The sequence below is a fragment of the Rhipicephalus microplus genome, chromosome 5 (genome assembly GCF_043290135.1).
Source record: "Rhipicephalus microplus isolate Deutch F79 chromosome 5, USDA_Rmic, whole genome shotgun sequence".
NCBI lineage: Eukaryota > Metazoa > Arthropoda > Arachnida > Ixodida > Ixodidae > Rhipicephalus > Rhipicephalus microplus.
This window is the reverse complement of record NC_134704.1, coordinates 12,316,633-12,336,289: the sequence shown is the minus strand read 5'-3', so window position 1 is coordinate 12,336,289 and position 19,657 is coordinate 12,316,633. Positions and strand designations below refer to the sequence as shown.

The 19,657-nt window shown below is 44.4% G+C and overlaps 2 protein-coding genes across 2 annotated transcripts; both read right to left on the bottom strand.

The window, feature by feature from the left end:
• Positions 1 to 2,869: 2,869 nt before the first annotated feature.
• On the bottom strand, positions 2,870 to 9,425 carry LOC119173487 (adult-specific rigid cuticular protein 15.7). Its single transcript, XM_037424290.2, has 3 exons — positions 9,060 to 9,425; positions 7,253 to 7,438; positions 2,870 to 4,656 (listed from the first exon to the last, which is right to left on the bottom strand). Exons 1-3 carry the CDS (start codon positions 9,066 to 9,068, stop codon positions 4,291 to 4,293), a joined length of 561 nt encoding a protein of 186 aa, XP_037280187.2. The 5' UTR covers positions 9,069 to 9,425; the 3' UTR covers positions 2,870 to 4,290.
• A 5,970-nt stretch (positions 9,426 to 15,395) lies between these two features.
• LOC119175012 (uncharacterized) lies at positions 15,396 to 19,504 on the bottom strand. Its single transcript, XM_037426175.2, has 4 exons — positions 19,358 to 19,504; positions 19,132 to 19,222; positions 17,075 to 19,019; positions 15,396 to 15,600 (listed from the first exon to the last, which is right to left on the bottom strand). Exons 1-3 carry the CDS (start codon positions 19,370 to 19,372, stop codon positions 17,095 to 17,097), a joined length of 2,031 nt encoding a protein of 676 aa, XP_037282072.2. The 5' UTR covers positions 19,373 to 19,504; the 3' UTR covers positions 15,396 to 15,600; positions 17,075 to 17,094.
• Positions 19,505 to 19,657: the final 153 nt, after the last annotated feature.

The window sequence follows — 19,657 nt, the reverse complement described above, 5'->3', positions numbered from 1 at the left end:
CGCTTCCTTGTCACTGAGGGCTAGCGCGTTATCGTCGCTAGGGGCGCGCAGACGAGCATGCGGTCACCGAGGCAGTCCTCGGAAGGAGCGAAATCATCCCCGCGCCATAGTTTCGTTTTTTGTTCAGTCTACCATCTTTCTTTAAGAACAGTTAGAGCTGGAACGGACGCATTCACTCCCTACTACGAATTAGCGTGCTTGATGCGACGTCTGGCGAGACAGAGAGTGAGAAAGAAAGGGAGAGGTTCAGGGGCGCGCCGTGCATAATTGAGTGTTAAATTTAGCGACGCCACAGTGGTGAATGCATTCTGGGAGCCTCCTGGCACCCGGGTGATTGGGATCAGTGTATTCTAACGCAGACAGTGCTCACGAGTTTCCACCGCCGAGCGAAGGATTTGATCCTTCTGAGCCTCGGCGCATTAGCGCTAATCGAGATCCGTGCTCTTGCTGTCCTCTTGATGTTTCACATCATGTGCAAAAACTAGATGCATCTCTGGTGAAACGGGAAAGCGAAAAAAAAACGGTACTAATCCCCATCTTCTTGCAAGCACGCGTGTTTGTGTGTGCGTGCTTGTGAACGCGTGAATGCTTGTGCTGATAAGAATGCGATACCTTGGTAATCTTTCACAGTTAGGTAGTCTGAGGCCCGTAATTACAAGCATTGAGATAATGAACGCCTGAATATGAAAAGAAACGCCTCTTTTATTTCTTGCACATCTCAGTACCTGTCTGTTGATCTCACTTATCTCCTTTACTTGTTCGAACCAAATAAGACTCCTTACTATTTTACGCAACGGCATTCGACCTTAAATATATATAGATTGGAGTTCTGTATATGAGTATGAGTAAGCAGTCGTATTAGTAAAAATTTAGGAGCAGTTGTTGCACTGGAGTAAGAAGGCTTTTTGTAGTGCTGTATTATCTAACGCTTGTCTATTGCGCTTTTAGTGTGCGTTTGAGAGACGCCATATGGCGAAGTTACCAAAGGTTTTATTGTTCGGCGTGTCAGGCTGCATATTCTTATTCATAATAATGTCCTTTGCCATTCTACTCTACACAAAGAAAAAAAATAAGCTTCTAGTTTGATGTGCTAAAGTTGTAATGTAATTTCGAAGCACTACTGAGAGGGCTACTCAAGTTCAATGTTGACCACCATGAGACCTTTAACATGCATGCACCTAAATCTATGAGCATGTATGTTCTTGAATATATGATCATAGATTTAGGTGCATGCAGTGCGAGACAGTGATACAGTGAGAGACAGATTTTGTGAAAATATTCAGACAAGGGCACTCGCTATACTTACTATCCAATGAAAAAGAAAGTTTGCTATCACTAACAGGCAGATCAGTACTTGCTGCAGATTAAAACGTGACACCAAGCGGCTTTATCCCTTTTATGCGCAAATACCGCCCGTGAGTGCTCGTTCGTGCGGTTGTTATATTGATTTCCAACAGGAGCCACGAATAATATTTTATTTTTTTGGCGTGTACCAATTATGCTTGTAAATAATGAAAAGGGTGATGGAAGACGTTAGGGCATGACGGCAGAGTTAAGGAAATATGGTTTATTGATCCCGACATCACGAAGTCTACGAGACACCAGCAAGTATAAAAGTATGCCAAAAGGAAAAGAATGACGTGCACGTACAACAGAGAAATACAAAAGCGACGGCAAACTTGCGGAACACATAAGACGTCTTGCGGCACAGCCGGCTCATGGAGTAAAAGCTTCACCAAGAAAAGAAAGATATAAAAACAAGCAGCAAAGAAATAAAACAACGTCAAGACATCGGGAGCTCATGTGAAATATCCGAGACAGCGTACAAGCTCCTTTTTCCGGACAAGCGTCGGCCGCATACAAGACGGAGTGGGAAAAAGGCGTGACTTGGCCTATCACGTCACTTTTATTATTATTGTTATTTTGGTGTCCATGAGTGACGTGTCTACCGACGTGGCTCTGCGTGAGGTATACCGTGCCCTGTCATAATACGGGAGCTCGGAACGCCGTACAGACGCGGGAAAACAAGTTGCCCATTGCATAATGCGCCTAGCGAGGCTTGAAAATCGGTACGCACCTTAGGAATGTTTCATTTCTGCGGTAGTACGAACTCATTGCGATGTGGCTATGCCTAAAGTCACTTCGTCTGTCGGTAACATACAGCTAGTTTCGAGTGGTATCACACCGGAGCAGCACCCATAGTTCTTCTTTTTACCTTACTTCTTTCCTTTTGTTTCATGCATGGAGATTAATAACAGAGGACACATATTTACCGTAAAGTTTGTGTTCGTTCTTAGACACTTCGTTCGCTGTATTGGAAAACATGACTATTACAATGCATACGTGCCAAGCCCGCTACACCATAAACTGGTGGACACCAGAGAGCTCGTAAGAATTATAATTTAAGGTGAGTGGTTGTACGGCCACTACGTGATGCATATATATTGTTGTGCAACATATACTGTAAAGGTGAGGTAATATTGACATTTGAAGTGTGAATAGAGATTGGAGCATCAAACCAAATAACGCATGACACGCATGCATCATTACGCTTTCCCAGCTTGACTTCTACAAATCTACGAGAAATAAACGTTTTAAGAAGGTGGTTTCACAATCTTGTACCGATAATATGGTTTATTTGCCTCCAGTAGAAAACAATCACGTGAAAGTAGCAATGACGCTTGCGTTCGTCTATGCTGGCAAGCCATTTTACAAGTTTAAGCAACCCGCTTGTTACCGCCATTTTAGAACTCGGGAAGATATACACGAAGTACGAAACTTGTGAAAGTTGGTACTCATTCACTGTTGCGTTATTGCGCACTGCTTAGAGGACGAACACTCGAGATGAAGAACTTGACGGACACAAGCGCAAACTTTCAACCCAGTTTATTGGACAGACACATGATGCTTCTATGCAATCGTGTTTCATGGTTACAAAACATTTTACAAAAATGAATTACAAAAATATTCAAACAATACAATACGAATCACCAGTCGTGTCGAGGTAACACGCACTTCTCACACATCTTGCATTATGGTTTGCGATACATCATTTCTTTAGGCATCAGTGCCAAAGAAGCCATATTGACGCAGTCATCTCCCAGGCGGATAATCTCGAACACCTCAATTATTTCGCGCGTCATCTGATTATTGTGCCTATAGCGACCACCTTAGTTTTACGGAAATCCGGCTCGACAATGCAAGCCTAGGTGGCCTTGCACCTATTTATGCATATTGCCGTAGTGCTCTCGCAGTCTTTCATTATAGGCACCTGCCCATTTGGCCTACGTAATTGTTTTCCAGATGTCAGTGGAAACACGTACACCACTTTTTCCACGCAATCCACGAATTTTTTTGTGGTTAGTTGTGCACGCACTTGTTTCCTTCACATTTGTCTTTTCTACTTTGTAAAGAGCCGACAACTTACGGGGTGCCGTAAAAGCCGCTTTCAGGCTTGTGTCCGTCTAGTCCTTTATTTCAAGTGTTCGTCTTTTAAGGTGCGCAATAACGTAACAAGTTGAGCTGCACATCATTTCCTGATACATTTCCTGTTGACCACATGTGTTGTATCTCCTTTCCCACAAGACATACAAAGAATTAACTGGGATTCCAAATAAATTTATTGAGGACTTATACATATTTGCCTTAGGGCGCACGTGACATCTATGCATTTGAGTGCGTAGAGATCTTTTGGGAACGAAACCTCAGCTGTGAGGCTTGTGAAAATAAATGAGAACCTACTGCTAGATTGCTCACGCTTTGCGGCATTTCCCTCGACACTAAAATGACAGACACCGCGATACCTCGATCTACAGAGTACGCACTATAGCAATAACCTAGAAAACAAAGAAATAATGAAAAAAGATGGAGATATGCGATTAAGTTGCTATAAGAATGGCAAGTGTAGAGCCCCACGCTTTGCGTAGAGGTCGCTATCATAGCCCTGTGCGCTTTCGTGCATATAGGTTGCCACTGTTATTAACGTGAGCACATAACACAAGATGAAGGGTATTGGTTTGAGCTAGTTCATATAGGGTTTCATGCTGCGGTTACTTGCATTCTTCTCAAGACCGTGGCGCATGAGAGGACTGTCGTGTCCGTTTCCCCCCTGTCCCACGTTAGCAAGAGCAGCGCAAGTAACTGCATCACAAAATGAAAGTCTCCACTTGAGTTGAATCTGCGACTGACTTTTGTATGCACCCGCGCAGATCAACTCCGCGTCCAGTGAAGTGAACACGGCTGCCTACGCGTGCGTGGAGGCAGCTTCCGCGTGCTCGTATCCCGAGCATTTCACGCATTTAGGCCCGACGGGAATCTCGGTTGGCCGGGCGCCGCCACAGCAGGGAGCTTGGCGAAGCCCGCGGACCTTGAGCCTGTCAGGGCCTGCTGGAACACGCCCTGCGGCGGCGACTCGACTATGAGCTGCACGTCGGCCGGGTTCTCCTGCTTGACGCCAGGCTCGTTGGTCTTGATGTCCGCTCGGAATCCGTTCTGGTCGGCCACGTAATGCACCTTGCGGTAGACGCCGTAGCTGTCCGTGTAACCGTACGCCCCTTGCACCGACCCGGACTCGTCACCTTTCTCCTGGCGGAACTGGTTGTTGCCGAACTCGTCCTGAACGTTGTAGCCGAAGTCGAACGGCTGAGGACGGCTGTCCTGCGAGAGTATGGACGACATACGACATGTGAACTCGCGCGTGGATGACGCACCACTTCGCGAGGAAGCGGAAGACGTCGTTCACGTAAATACGTGCGTTATCAACGGAAGATGTGCAATAGATGAAAACAGTATATTGCTAAGATAGGCGAAGAAAAGCAATGGAGAAGGTCAACTATACGTGCGTCTGATTCACTACCCTGCACTTGAGCAGACGAAATGCAATATTATTTCACAAGCAAGGTTAGTTAATGATTGTAAATGGTCTACTTCATCTCAACGCGGAATACTGCTACACAATAGGAAGGCACACTGTGGCTGAAACAATGAATGAAGACTTCACAAAACAAGCGATCGCTTTTTTATAACTCGGTTTATTTAGCACCAAGATCGCCCCATAACCTGACAAATGAATTACCAGTATTCAATCAAACATGATCGTATGCGGTTTATGAGGCAAGATATACCAAAGCATGACTTCTTTCTTTCTTTCTTTCTTTCTTTCTTTCTTTCTTTCTTTCTTTCTTTCTTTCTTTCTTTCTTTCTTTCTTTCTTTCTTTCTTTCTTTCTTTCTTTCTTTCTTTTTTTCTTTTTTTCTTTTTTTTCTTTTTTTCTTTCTTTCTCTCCTTCTTTTTTTCTTCCTTTCTTTCTTTCTTTCTTTCTTTCTTTCTTTCTTTCTTTCTTTTCGAAAGCCCAATTATCCAAAGTAGTGAAATCACGGAACCCAAAATGGCTCTTGCCAAGAGAGAGAGAGAGAGAAAGTCATGCTGTTGGTGTATTTTGCTTTAAAAATCAGGTATTATCAATTTTGTCTAAACACGCTGATGTGCTATATGTCATATTTATGCGTATATATTAGGCTACCTTAATGCCAAATAAAACCAGTTGTCAGCGTTTGTGTGCGTTGTGTATTCTTCGTCCATTGTTTCAGTCACACTGCGCCTTCCTATTGCCATGAACCAACTCAATCAGATCAAAGTCTTACTGCCAGACGATGGGGTATAGGTTCAAACTAAACAATGCACCGGCGTTGGCTCGGTAACAATGGTTGGGGACGCATCGGCTTGCCGCAGCAACCCTTTACCGGACGTCTACGAGGATGTATGAAAACAGCTGACTCCGAAACCTCCGCTCACATTTGTGGCCAGTGTATAGTGAGGATGCCACCTGCGTAAGGGACGAAACGTCAATGTGATTTTGTTAATTGTTTTTACTAAGTATAGGACTACATCTTACTGTCACGAAAGGTAATGGGGGATAAAAGTGGCTGCTGTGGTACTGTGGCTGATAACTGTTCATTAGACAACTGAGCTTGTTGAAGTACTTAATGGTGCGGGAATACCATGGGGAACTCTTCTGTCTCTTCCTTCAGCGGTGGTGATGCATTTTGTATATGTCAGAAGGAATACGACAGCTGCAGAAGTACACATATCCTGACCCTGCACTTTTGAACAAACTATACCGCAACATATATCCGACGAATATATGCAAGGTATGCCGTATTGAGTTTGCCACATTAGATCACATGCTCTGGGATTGTACTGAATATCAGCAAGGGGCTAAATCCGTAACCCTTCCATCACGTTGGGCCACTTCCATACGGAGCCCCAGCCTCGGTGACCAACTTTGGGCTGTCCATCAAGTCCGCGAAGCGGTGGTTAGGCAAGGTCTTGATGTTTCCACGCGCGAGACCTGAGGCCCGGTCGGGGAAAGCTCTACGAGACTACCAATAAAGTTGTTACCAACCAAATTTACCGACTAGCCCAACCATATAGCTTCCTATACATTAGAGTGAACTAGGAGCTAGTGCCTATAGAAGCTGCGACGCATGGTGCTTCATCCAGCGGGGGAATGATGGGTAGTGCACAAGTTTGTCTAATCCTTGTACTTTCGGCTGCGTTCGACTTGGCTTGACCTGAAGCTGCTCAGTCTCAAGACGACAGTTAGCACATAAGCGACAGTTGCACTTCACCACCTTAAACATTTAGATTCACCAATTTAAATATGATCATAATGTTCAAAACTGTCTGTTCTTTTATTCGAAAGAAAAACAAAATAAAGCAATAAAAAAAGTCACAAATGCGAGTGACCACCGCCAGCACGAAAACTGGGCAAATTTGTGCACTATATACTCATCATTTCCACGGTGGCTGAACGATCGCAGCACCACAGTCTCCTCGAATAAATTTTAGGAAACTAATTCGCGTGGCCTTTTGATCACCAGAAAGGTGCTAAGGCACCAAAGAACTTGAGAAGGAAAAAAATTGCTGCGATCCCTAATTCATGTCTACTTGTAGCGAGCGTCACTGCTGCGTTATCGTGTCTTCTGAAGCTTTCTATACATAGTCAATAATCAATAAATGTTATTTGAGTGCAAAGTTACATGTCAGTTTTGACCTGCGGTGCACTGAGTTCAGGTTGAATCTTCGGCTTTATGCGGGAAACTGTCATGTTAGAGAGAGGAGAACATGTTCAAATAGAATGTTAGAAAAGAAATCACAAGATTTGCAAACAATACTCTTGCTATCTAATAAGTACTTCTTTTATAAACCGAAAGCATAAAAAAATTAGATATGTAATTTTTCCTCGAACTCACTATTCCTGCCGACTGCCCATACGTAGAACGTCCGTACGTTGGAGCAGCCTGAAGGAAGTTTCCAGCTTGCCGAAAAGTCGTGGCCTGACCAAGGCTGCCGAAGCTGTGACCTTCTGTGTCAAGCGCCTCTTCTCCTCTGCCATCCTCGCTGTTAGCTGTCGCTAGTAGAAGGCCTAGTAAGAAAATCTGTAAGAACGCAATCCAAACGAACAATTTGTAGTGAGAACTCCACATCATATTTAGCGCCAACAGTCAATGCAGCTGACAAACCGCACACTGGCACACTGGCTTTTTTTTTTTTTTGTTTCGCTTCCGAAGGCAATAAGGTTAGAATGGAAGAAAAAAGTACTATACTCTAAGAAAAAAAATATGCGTGACTTTTTCTAAATATTCCTCACTTGCAACCTATATAGTTATTTTTAAAAAGACACGTTAACCCTTTTGCGGTTCACACGACCCCTCAAAGGAGTATAATGATACCAAAGAAAGTAGACATGTGTCTTTAGACTGGCATACATGGCAAGCCAGAGCTACAAAAAGATTTAAGGGCTTTTTTTTTTGTTTGTCTAAGAGTATAGAAGCACGTGCACTTGGATTTAGGGCCACGTTAAAGATTCTTGGACGGTCAAAACTTTTGATGAAGCTCTTCAGTATTGCCTGCCTCGCAACCATATTGTTGTTTTGACACGTAAAATGCCAATATTATACTATCACAAATTTTCTTTTTCTTATCTCACCGTAAGCTTGGCTTTCATAGTGTGTATTAGTGTACTGTTATTCCGAAAGTATAAATTCATGCTGGGTGCAATTTTACTTAAAGTCCGTAGCATAATAATACTTGTTGAAATTTCACGTCTCAAAACTTCAATATGCTTACGAATGACACTGAAGTAGATGGCTCCAGAAGTTTTGACCATCTGGAGTTTTTTTTTTTAATGCGCGTCTAAATTTAAGTACATGAGCCTGCTGCACTTCGCCTCTATTGCAAGAGACACGCTTTTGTGGTAAGATTGCTCGTATGTCCTTATTACTACGTGCCAAATTTTCGCGCCCACCCATCTACGAGAATAGTACAGACTGCACCAGCTATGCACTATTAACGCGTTGTGTTATCCCAAAAATCAAAACACTGCTTACAAGACTTTTAAAATGCGCGGGACTCCGAACATACACAGTCGTGAGTGCCATCTGGATATAAGCATAGGATAATGTACTAAAGCCCGGCATTGGGCAAGTAGGCATTGGCAATATAAGCAACCCTCCCCTCCTCCCCTTCTTCGATATCCACCAAGTCGGCCATGTTTTCGGCCAAATCTCTTTCTATTCGCAATATGAAAAGGCTTTGTTTAAAAAAATTGAGCTTTGCCCCCCCCCCTTCCCCTGTAAAGAAGTCCTGGCTACGTGCGTGCTCGGTATTACAATAAGAAAGTAGAACAAAACACCAATGTCCATAGTTCTGTCTTTCTGTCTTTTTTCAGCTTTTTACACCAAAGTTTTGCCAGAAAGCGCCGATTCTTATGTGGAAACATCTGTCGCAGGCAAGTGCAACCCATTTGCAGATCGACGGAAATGGAGGAGATGGGGAGGGGGGAATTCTATGTGTGGAAGGATTCGTCCCCCTAGTATTTAGAGATTCGGTATGTGCATGTGCCCCCGAACACATACAGACGCACGCACGAACCTAAAGAATAGTTACACGCTCCAGCCCCCCAGTCCCCCCCCCCCCTTTACCCCTGAAAAAAAAAAATGCCTGCTACGCCCTTGATCAATGGGACCGTTAAAAGGTGTGAAAGAGTGAACTACGTACCGTCAGCATTCCTGTAGCGTCTCTCGAAACCGCAACCTTCGGAGGCGATGAAAAAAAAAGACAAAACGCGTTGATAAAGAGGCAAAGATTCCGTGGATCCTGCTCAAAACTTCTGAGGTGAAAAGAAAAATACAAAACTTGAGGTTTAGTCTTCCGCCTGAACGAGCGCTCGGGTTTCGCTTCGCTTGGCGCCTTTAAAGCGCACGGCGGAGTGCACACGCTGGCAAGCACGTCTGAGGCTGCCGACAAGTTGGCGACTCGAGGCTTTTATACCCGCAGCACTTTCTCGGCCTCGACGTCGCTCGCCTCTTCCGAAAAAGGGGTGGAAATCAGCGCGAGAAAGTGGGATATTAAGACAAAAGAACAGAGTGTCTCTGTCGCCACCATCATCTTTGTCAGCACAGCGAGAAGGGCGACATGACTCCCTCCTATGTTGTCACGCGCCAATCACGTAGAAGAAAAACATTCGTTTTCTTGCGTTTTTTATTTGTCTTTGTTGGGGCTCCTTCAAATTAGCTCATCCTTGTCTCACTTCGCGGCCTACATTGAAGCGAGCGAAAAAGAGTGAACTTTGGGAGTGTCGTCACTCTTCGGGCGGTGATGCGCGCGTTCCAAGTTGTCTCTATGTGTGTTGTTGATCTTCGGAGGCGGCTGTCGTTAGCGTGTTTCTTTCGCCTACACCTACAGGCACATTCCTTCTTTTGAAAAGAGCATCGCTTGCGTCCGGATCTGTCGACTTTCATTGCGCTTCCTGGCTCTTGACACGAATGCGCTGATTTTCAGGACGGATGACGTAATATCTTCATTCAAATTTCGAAATGTAAGTCAGTGTTAATAATGAAAATCTCTAGTATATTGTACTTATTTCTAAGCTCACGGACTTAGTTGTGTAGGCGTAATATATAGCTTTAGTTTGTTTTTGCTATGTTGAACCTTTACGCATCAATCGTTAGCAGTATAGCGTCTCCGTTGTTGACTTGTGCAAATGATGACGCTTTCAAGCCACTACACTGCAGTTATTCCATACTTATGATAGTGTGGACATTGATGCTGTTCTTAAGATATAGCAGGTTAAGCGCTTGTTCGCATATGTGTAATAAAGAAGCGCACACGCATCTTTAGAGGATGGTCTTACCTCTTGTAAACTTTTTTTATCCCTTCCCCCGGAATTGTGTAACAAAGGAGATAATACGTGCGTCTGGTTGACGTGTGTCTTAGTCGACGAACGAGGCGATGTTGGAATTCATGCTATTTGACACTGACTAAGAGGAAGATACAAGACAGACAGGTACACTGCACACACGACTTGCTTCTGCGTTCACGGTGCCTTTGTTGTGTCGTCATCCTTACCAATGCAAGTAACACTGAAAATAATGTACGGCCCAAATGTGTTCTGAAAGTTCTACAGAAATAAAGGGTTTATGATAGGAATATCACTGTTTTGATGCAATCATGCAGAGGCAAACAACGGGGGCAGCTGCTGTTATTGCCTTTGCACAAGCTTCCAGGCATTGCCTCGACACAACGCGTCACGCATTGCATACTTCTTCACGCACGCGGATAAAGAAGTTTGCATTGCTACCACTTTTTTTTTACATTATCGCGATTACCCCAATTACAAGTTAGAGCTGAGTAATTTCCCGTCTCAAATAACTGCAAATATAAAATTCTAAGTTCCAAGTAGTGCTCGTGTCGATTAGCTACGACACTCATTTGCATGTTCTTAACATACGTTGTGAAAAAAGACGTACGGTAATCAATAACCGGTGAATGATGAACCCAATACAGCACGTTAAAACGAGGAAAAAAAGTAGGGTGAACGAGACAGATGGAAGTTGGGGTCGTAAAATGTCGACAGCGTATAACAAAGTGTGTAACTGAATGCTTCTGCATAGTGCGCGAAATAAAGTGATCACTTGAAAAAAGAAAAAAAAACTACACTTATTAAAGCCACCTTATGTGTCACCTTGAATGGTGGCTTGATCATTCATTGATCCATGCGACAATTTAACACTACTGCCGGAGATGATCGGCGTATACAGCAGCCCTGACGTTTTGTGAGCAACGCAATTTTCGGGGTTTCCAAGTATATCAGGCAAGCTGATTCGCGACATGGTGAATTCGCACTGGTGCATGTATGCGCAAGTGGTTTTGCATTCTGTCTTCGAGTAGGGTAGCCACCATGGCCGAGGTGGTGGTGGTCCTGGGATTATTGGCACCTACCCACTGCTCCAATACTCTTTCAGACAGTGTTGTATGAAATCTCTTTTATAATGTCCATTGTACATTCGTCGAAGCGTCCTTAAGCGGTACGCTACGTATATACGTAAACGGCAATTGTATTAAATACCATGTAAAAAAAAAAGTGTCTCGACAGCCATGCGGTTACGATGCTTCTTGCATTCGGAGATTGGGGACGTGCGCTCCAGTCTTGCCACGCGAAAAATATTTTTTTCGCCAAGAATTTATCTTTTCCTCCTTCTCTCTTTTTTTCTTTATTTCTGCCTCCCGGTAATCTTTCTTGCACCCGTCTGAGTTATTGCATCTCACGCCAGGTAAATCGGTGCAAGTGTTCTGGAACAGAAGCAGAGGATGAAAAAGACGAAGAAAACGCTTTCATGGCCAATCCCCCAGAGTGGGTATAAACCCTTGATTAAAAGAATCAAATCAAATCAAATCAAATCAACGTATCCCACTGAAAATATCAACTCTAATAAGTAATGTTGTGTCGCATCAAAAAGTGTTTTGAGACATGGATTCTGAATGGGTAGGTGAAGTAAACGTGGCCGTGTAGTCACCTCAATATCTCAAATATCAACATCTCTAAAATTCGTTTTTTTTGTTTATTCTCCAGTTCTTTTTCTTTTTGTGTGGTTTTTCTTGCATTATTGGTATTTTACTATATATATATATTCATTAAAAAATAGTTGTATAGCACATATAAAATGTATGCTACGATTTCTTGGCCTTTCTTCCAGATTGGGTATGTGCCATATTTTCAAGGAAGCAAACTAACACTTCATGATGACGATAATTTTCTATTTACGATGCATGACAAACGTTGACGATAACAGCTCTGCTGTAAAAAAAGGTGGCTTTCACCTTCAAGTTTTTTTAGTCGTATGCATGAGAGACCCTGCTGGTCTTTTTTCTGTTTTTTTTTTATTTTTCTGTCTTTTTTTATGTACACTCGGAAATGCAGGGTCTCAATGGAAAGTGCGGCGAAGTTTAAATTACCAACGTGCATGCTTTTCTTTTGTGTTAGTGTCGCTGCACGCGGGTCTAAAGGACTAAGGAACGCCGCCCTTTTAAGAGCAGCAGGAGCAGCTCGGAAGACACAAGACACAAAGGGGCGGGAAAATCGGGTCGCCAGGTCACCTCTCCGCCATGCACTCTCGTACAAGTCTAGCTGTACTCCGAAGGGGTTGGAACAAGGTGAGAAGGTCTTGGAATACAGGAAATAGGAGCTGGTGTAACCGAAGCTAGGGCCGCCTTTGGGGGAGTGGATGAACTGACGCAAGCATACTTTGAGACGGAAGCGACAGATGGCACTGCACCTTCTCACGTAACTGAGCTATTCACGTGAGAACCGTTGATTACATTAGCAGAACCAGAAAATGGGCGATTTGGAACTCATTCGTCCTGCGCAGCGCACGAAATGAGAACACCCAAGAGGAGAAACTAGGACAAGTGGTTGCTCTGTTTCCTTTTCTTGTGTGTTTCATTTTGGCCGCTGCCCACGATAGATACTTTACGTTAAACATGTGGAAAGGCTGGCATTCAAAACGTGCGGTAGCTATAACTGGCGGTTATAGGCAAGAAATTATGTGTTGCACCAATGGTGGTCGTAACACAACGAGAAGATTGGAACAGTAAGGGGTGTTGTAGTATAGTTTACTTTAAAATTTAGAAACCAACCTTTTAATGATGAGGATAAGATACAGAGACAGAAAAACTCGCAGGCCGAAACATACTGTGTAACAAAACATCATTATCTAATGCAAGCTTGTCACAGCCCAGTCCACGAATCACCATGGAGCGTAATGGCATTGTCTTCAATGACTAATGTTCGACAATAAAACCTTCTCTCTGAAAGCCACCTCCTTGAAGAACTTTGATTTAACTACTTCCGCGTTTTGCTTTATCTCCCGATCTCTCCCGCAGAATAGTTGTGGTCCACTCTACACAAATAAACAAGAAAATATCACATTCTGGTAGTGCAAATATCTGTTATGAAAATTTCATTGCTCGTCTCCACAAGGGGAAATTATGCGTGAACCTTTCATCATTCAGCTGAACGATTTTGATTTGATATGTGACGTTTTTCGTCACATAACCACCACATAACTATGAGAGACGCCGTAGTGGAGGGCTCAGCAAATTTCGACCACCTGGGGTTCCTTAAGTGAATCCAAATCTGAGCACATGGGCCTACAGCATTTTCATCTCCATCGAAAGTGCAGTCGCCAGAGGAGGGATTCGATCCCGCGACCTGCTGGTCAGCAGCCGAGTATACTTAGCCACTGGACCACCATGGCAGGGCCGTCGAGCAGAACGATTCTCCTTCACAGAGCGAAAACGAATGTGTAAGCTCTGATGCACTCCGCACCCACGAATTCAAAACTGAGACGCGCGACTGTATTTTATATTGCTGTCACATTTCATCTGTGTGTGAAGGATATTACACCCTTTGGTAATCGATAGAGCTGATGGATTCAGGCTATATGCAAAGCATTTGCATGAAAAAAAAAATATTTTGAATGAAAGGTCCTGCACCAGATTTTCCTATTCATATTTCTGTAAAGTAAACTGCAGTACATGTCCAACGTTAAACTGCATACAACTCTCGTTAGAGCTATCCACGTTTGATATTCGGTGGTGATGGAACAGGGTGAAAAAAACAATTGTACCAAGGACGTGATACCATAATTTATGGATAAGTGAAAAAATTCGACAAAGTTCAAAAGCTTTCGAAGTTTTTATTGCAACATGGCAGTAGGTGAATGGCTTATTTTTACATGGCGTCAGAATGCGGTGCTCGGCGAATATTTCCAATAGCAAGACAAACCATTGTACTGCAGTAAGTACCGGTGAACTCATTTGGCTGAGCCCACTTGGTTCCGTCAGTTCAATTAAATCTCGTTGATCAGACGGTTGGCTGAAGGTATATATTGCCTAATGGAGTCGAGGATCTATCCCGTATGTTCGATCAACCAGATTAAAACCAGAATAAAAGGTGGCACCGCGCAAGTTGTCGCCGTTCGCGACCTAGGGACCTCTTAAAAAACTGGACCAGCCCTCCGGTGCTATACGGCGACAACAGTTTGGCCTTGTTTGCTACCGGAAAATCGTGCGTAGATTTCCGGCGTGAGAGAAGTATAGTTTGCAGAGGTGTTGCGTGGTATAGACAGAGCAAGCACAAAGTTAGGCGAAAAAGGCAGCTTTCAAAGGCGCGTTTATTTAACACTACATAAAGTCACATGACCTTGCGTTGTACAGTTGCATGATGGCACATTGTACAGGTGGTTTGGCACCATCCAACGGGAAGCGCAGAAGCATCACCGCTGTGTTTCTTTGGTCCAGTTTTCCTTTTTCGCATAACTTCTGCGCTCTCCTGTGAGTATTTTGTGTTTAGTACTTAGTTCTTGCATATACAGGTTTAGTGACAATGTATCTAATACTATTACACAGCTTCAAGCTGTCTTGTTGCTCAGTGTTTTCCTCGTTTGCCAACTGTAGTCAATATAGTCTAGATGGAGCTCTAATAGATATGAATGTACATTCAATTGTATACTACGATACCCTCAAGTGGAAAAACAATTCAAATCTATAAGTTAAAGGTAAAAAAAAAACGTATAGCTTTTTTATCTTTGCGAATCAAGACACTTTAAAGATGAGCAACCAGAATAAAGTATTTTCTTGTTGTTCATTTTTTCACTTTGCAAATGAAGACACTTTAAATATGAGCCACCAGGATAAAGTGCTTTTATTTTATGTATTCCCTCCTACTGGACAAGCATCAAGTGGGCTTAGTGCCATCAAGTCTCACTGTCAAGATCTACTTGAATAACTCTCGTGATTCTGCACCGTATTATTGATAAACCGTCCCACTCAATTGTAAATTGTGGATGTAACTCAAGCGAGATTAAATCAATCATAAACGCGTGTTAACGTTTTATGCTTAGTTGACATAGCTTATGGTCCGCAGTTATGAACTGTATAACTTCTAGCGCGAGTGATAATTCGAGTACTACGACTGAACTTTTAAAGTTCAGTACTTTTGAGTCACCACGTTGTTGTTTATAACAGGGAATAAATTTGAGACAACCACAGGCGAGCAACCTAAACAATAATTTATTCAGTACAATAAACGAATAAACTTAAGAAATGAAGACAATGAGATAAAGCAGTGAAATTTCTTGTCACTTTGCCTTTTCTAGCTGCTTGAGATTTGAATGATGAATGATGGCTTATTTCACTTTGAATGATGGCTTATTTCAGCAGATGAGCGCTTTGATGATTTTGTACAGTCGATGATGCTCTGAAAAGAAAAAAAAAACAAGTTAGCTGTTCGCAGGTATCTATTTTGTAAAATAAAACACACACACACACACACAAACACACACACACACACAAACACACACACACACACACACACACACACACACACACACACACACACACACGCACACACACACACACACACACACACACACACACACACACACACACACACACATCCTTACGAAAACCGGTCACCGGTCGAAACCGTTAGTAATAGAATTAAGACAACCGCTCAGTTGTGTTTCTTCTCTTCCCAAGCACGTTTGGCCCATTGGAAAAACTTCTTCAATATATATATATATATATATATATATATATATATATATATATATATATATATATATATATATATATATATATATATATATATATATATAATTAATGAGATCTAACAGACAGTAATGCCAAGGAATGTACAGGGGAAGTTATTAGAACCAATGGAATGTAAGTAAGAAGAAAGAAGAAAGAAAAGTGGATGAAAAAATAACCAGCCGTGAGCAGGAATCGAACCTACGACCTTCGAATAACGCGTTCGATATATATTTGTGTGTGTGGGTGGTGTAGGAATCAGACAGCGTCACTTTTGCTTCCTTGCAACATACGTAATTGATAGCAATCAATAAGTTGAAGTTGGAAACTGTATCGAAGTGAGCTCGAAGACCGAGAAAGCCGGCGGTGATGATTTCCTAACCAACTTCCTACATTAATACCCAAATTAACAACAACAATGCTAAACTGCAGTGTTTGTGGCACTATCCAGTAAGCGCATAATAGTATTGCCTTGAAGAAATGTCGCCCGAACGAATTGACAAGACTGGTTTACTGCGAATACTGAAGGGAAAGCATTTTGATGCGGCAATCGAGGAAATATCAAGTTGTGAAGAACTCATGCTTATATTAAGCTAGCTTTATTAGGAGTATGCTCATAAATGGCAGATTCTCTTGGAACACAGTCTGTCAGTTTTTTTTTCAATAAAAACAACATATTCGGACCAACTTGGTTTCGAAGGAAGAACAGCTGTGCATAGAGTAATTTTAGCTTAATTAGACGCGGCTTCCAGGAATCAATAAACATAAAACAAAAAAAGGGGGACGGAGTGCGTTTTTTTTTTCTTGCAATATTTCCCGCTTCGACAGTGACCAGATATAAGAGCGGACTCCGCGAATCTCATTCATATTTATGTCTTTGTGCGCGTGAAACGAACCGCACCGATGAACACTTAAGCGGACGCAGAAATTCCCCAAGCACGAATAAGGAAAAGCCGTCAGACGAGCGGAGCTGAATTAAACATACTGAGGCACGCACAGCTACCGATAACTGCAGAGCGAAATTGAGTGTGCTCCGTTCTAAGAAATATAGAAAGTTTCACAATTTGAATAATCGAACGGAAGCGAGAAAGAGCGGACGCGTAAAGGACTCCGCCAAGCGAGTGACGTGGCCAAGTACTCACTTGGATCGAGATCTGGACGTTCACGAGTGTACTCCTTGGATTATCCTTTTAGTCAAGTCGTAGACCGAAGATGAGTGATACGGTGAAGCTTGTTGCCTCAGCCTTCCAACAGTTGATCGCACAATCCTGGCTTGGTTGTAGGGATCAGCGACAATAGCAGCGTAAGGTAGCGTGTAGGGCGAGTGCTGGAATGTTTGGTACTGTGCTGGTTGGACCACCTGGTACGTGTTTGGGTCCAAAGGGGTGTACTGCTGGTACAATGCCCCCGGATAAGGGGACGCTGCGATCGTTTGGATCTGCGGCACTGGTGCGGTAGGTGGTGCAGCGGCGACGACGGTCGGCTGTACTTGGACCGTTGACTGGGCAGGTGCTGCAGCGATTATGTTGGGCTGTCCTTGAATGTGCGGGTGTACTCGAGGGGTGGGCTGCCGTGCTGCGTGAAGCTGAGGCTGCGTGGGCACTCGTTGCACCATCGGCGTTGGTCTCAAAGTCTGCGTCGGTGTGGCGGGAGGTCTGGACTGAAGTGCAACATTTCGCACCGGTTGCACGGGCACTGATCCAGCGAGCTGTCGATTGTAAACCACTTGTCCAGGCGGCACAGCAACCAGAGGTGTTGTAGCCAATTTGTGCGATTCTGATGTCGATTTTGGAGGCGCCTTCTTGGGGGAGCTGTTGTCAGTGTCGGAGTGCGAAGCCTTGGAGTGGCGGGGAGTTGATGGTCTCTGCAGCGGAGGAAGAGCCGGCTTGGTGTGCCCTACAGGGAAGGTTGGTCGAAACTCGATAGTTGCTGTAGAGGTAGTCTTTTTGGAGACGGTAGGCTTCGGCCGAGTGTCTTCCTGTGAAGGTACGTGTACAGCAACGGTCTTAGTGTCAGGCGACTTCTCGCCACTCTTTTGAGACCCGCCAACGAATGGTGGTAGTTGGATGCTGTCTGGAATTCTCAGCACCGGCTTGGTTGGTGGCGCATCCTGGGAAACCGCCGGTTTAATGCTTCCTGGGCGCTTCCTGTAGATGACGTTTTTGAGGATGTGCTTGCTTGGAGTACCACCTTCCGGTTCTCGGACCGTGAATCCTACGACAGGAGCGAAACTACTGGTTGGAGGTGAGCGCGGTGGGGCCGGTGCATCGGTGTCCTTGTCAAATTCGACTACAACAGCGGTGACCGAGCCAGAGCCAACGGCTTGCCTCCTGTGGCGCCTATAGATGAAGGGATTGAATAACGTCTCCCTGTCGAACAACGGAGCAACGCTGTATCCACCCTCGGGCTTCTTGTAGGATACTCCTTTGGTACGATCCACAAGAACTCTCAGGGCTTCTGGTGAGAATGGCACATGCTCATCAACCGAATACTTTCGACCAACTCTACCTTCAAATGTCTTGTACTTCTCAGTATCACTACGAAAAGGTGGGTTCACGCCATCAAAAATAGAGCCGACGCCATATCTTCCCTCTGGTTTCTTAAACGAGATTCCCTTACGCGGATTTTTTTTGAGAGCTTCCTTCGCGAGCTTGTACAGACTTGTACGATCATGCCAATCCTGTTTGTCATGCCTGGGCAAGACTCCAGCCCCGCTAAGCTCAGAGGCGGCGGTGCTGACGTCTTCACTGTAGTAAAAGCGCCCGCCACGGCTTTCATCAGCAGATCTCTTTTGTATGCGAACAAGCCGACCGGGAGATGTCAGGGAGCCACCGTTGGCGCCTCTTTCAATGTACAGGCTTCCAAGGCCGAGCGCGTCGGTGAGCCTTCCATTACCATTGGCAGCGACTGTGGCACCAGGAGGAATGGAAACGCGGCCATTTCGAACGACAGAGCCGATGCCATAGGCTCCTTCGGGTTGCTTGTATGAGCGTCCAAGAGGTAAGTTCAGATTTGGTGCTGGGCCGGAGCTGAGAGGGGCATTTGGTAATGGCGGTGCTCTTATAATATTTGCAGCTGGAACTTGACCTGCGTGGGGAAAACAGATATCACACGTTTAGTGTGCTAGCACTATCGACGCCGCGACAAGGATTGCGACGCCATGCATAAAAAATGCTTAGCCACCAACAGACGGACGTACCTGTTTGAATTCCACTGAGACCCGCGCCATATGGGAAGTACTCCTGTCCTTGGACACAAACAAATAGGGCTAGCAGTGCGGATGCCAATTGCTGAAATAAACAGGAAACAACGCGCATCTGTTAATCCAGTCTTGTGCCTTCTTGAAATGTGCAGATGTCACATCTAGAAAAAGCCCGGTGGTCACCGCGACCGCACTTGTCAAGCAGTCGAAGTTCGCCGCTTACCTGCTGCGCCTTCATGTCGGATGTGGCAAGGTGTTCACCCTCGTCGCTCGGTTTTATAACGGGCGTGATCGGGTGACCAATCCCGATGCGCGAGCGGGTGCCTCCGTCGAACAGAACGAGTCCCGCTGGAGATTGCCGCCGAGGTGAAAGTGTATTTCTCGGTTGCAAAAGATCCGTGTGAGCGCGCCCCTTCTTACCGCGCTCATCGACTCAACGTGAACGGGGTGTGCAGAACCTTCGCGTCTCGGAGGAGAGAGAGAGAGTGGTACAGAAATCTCGCCTATATCTGCGCAGACCATC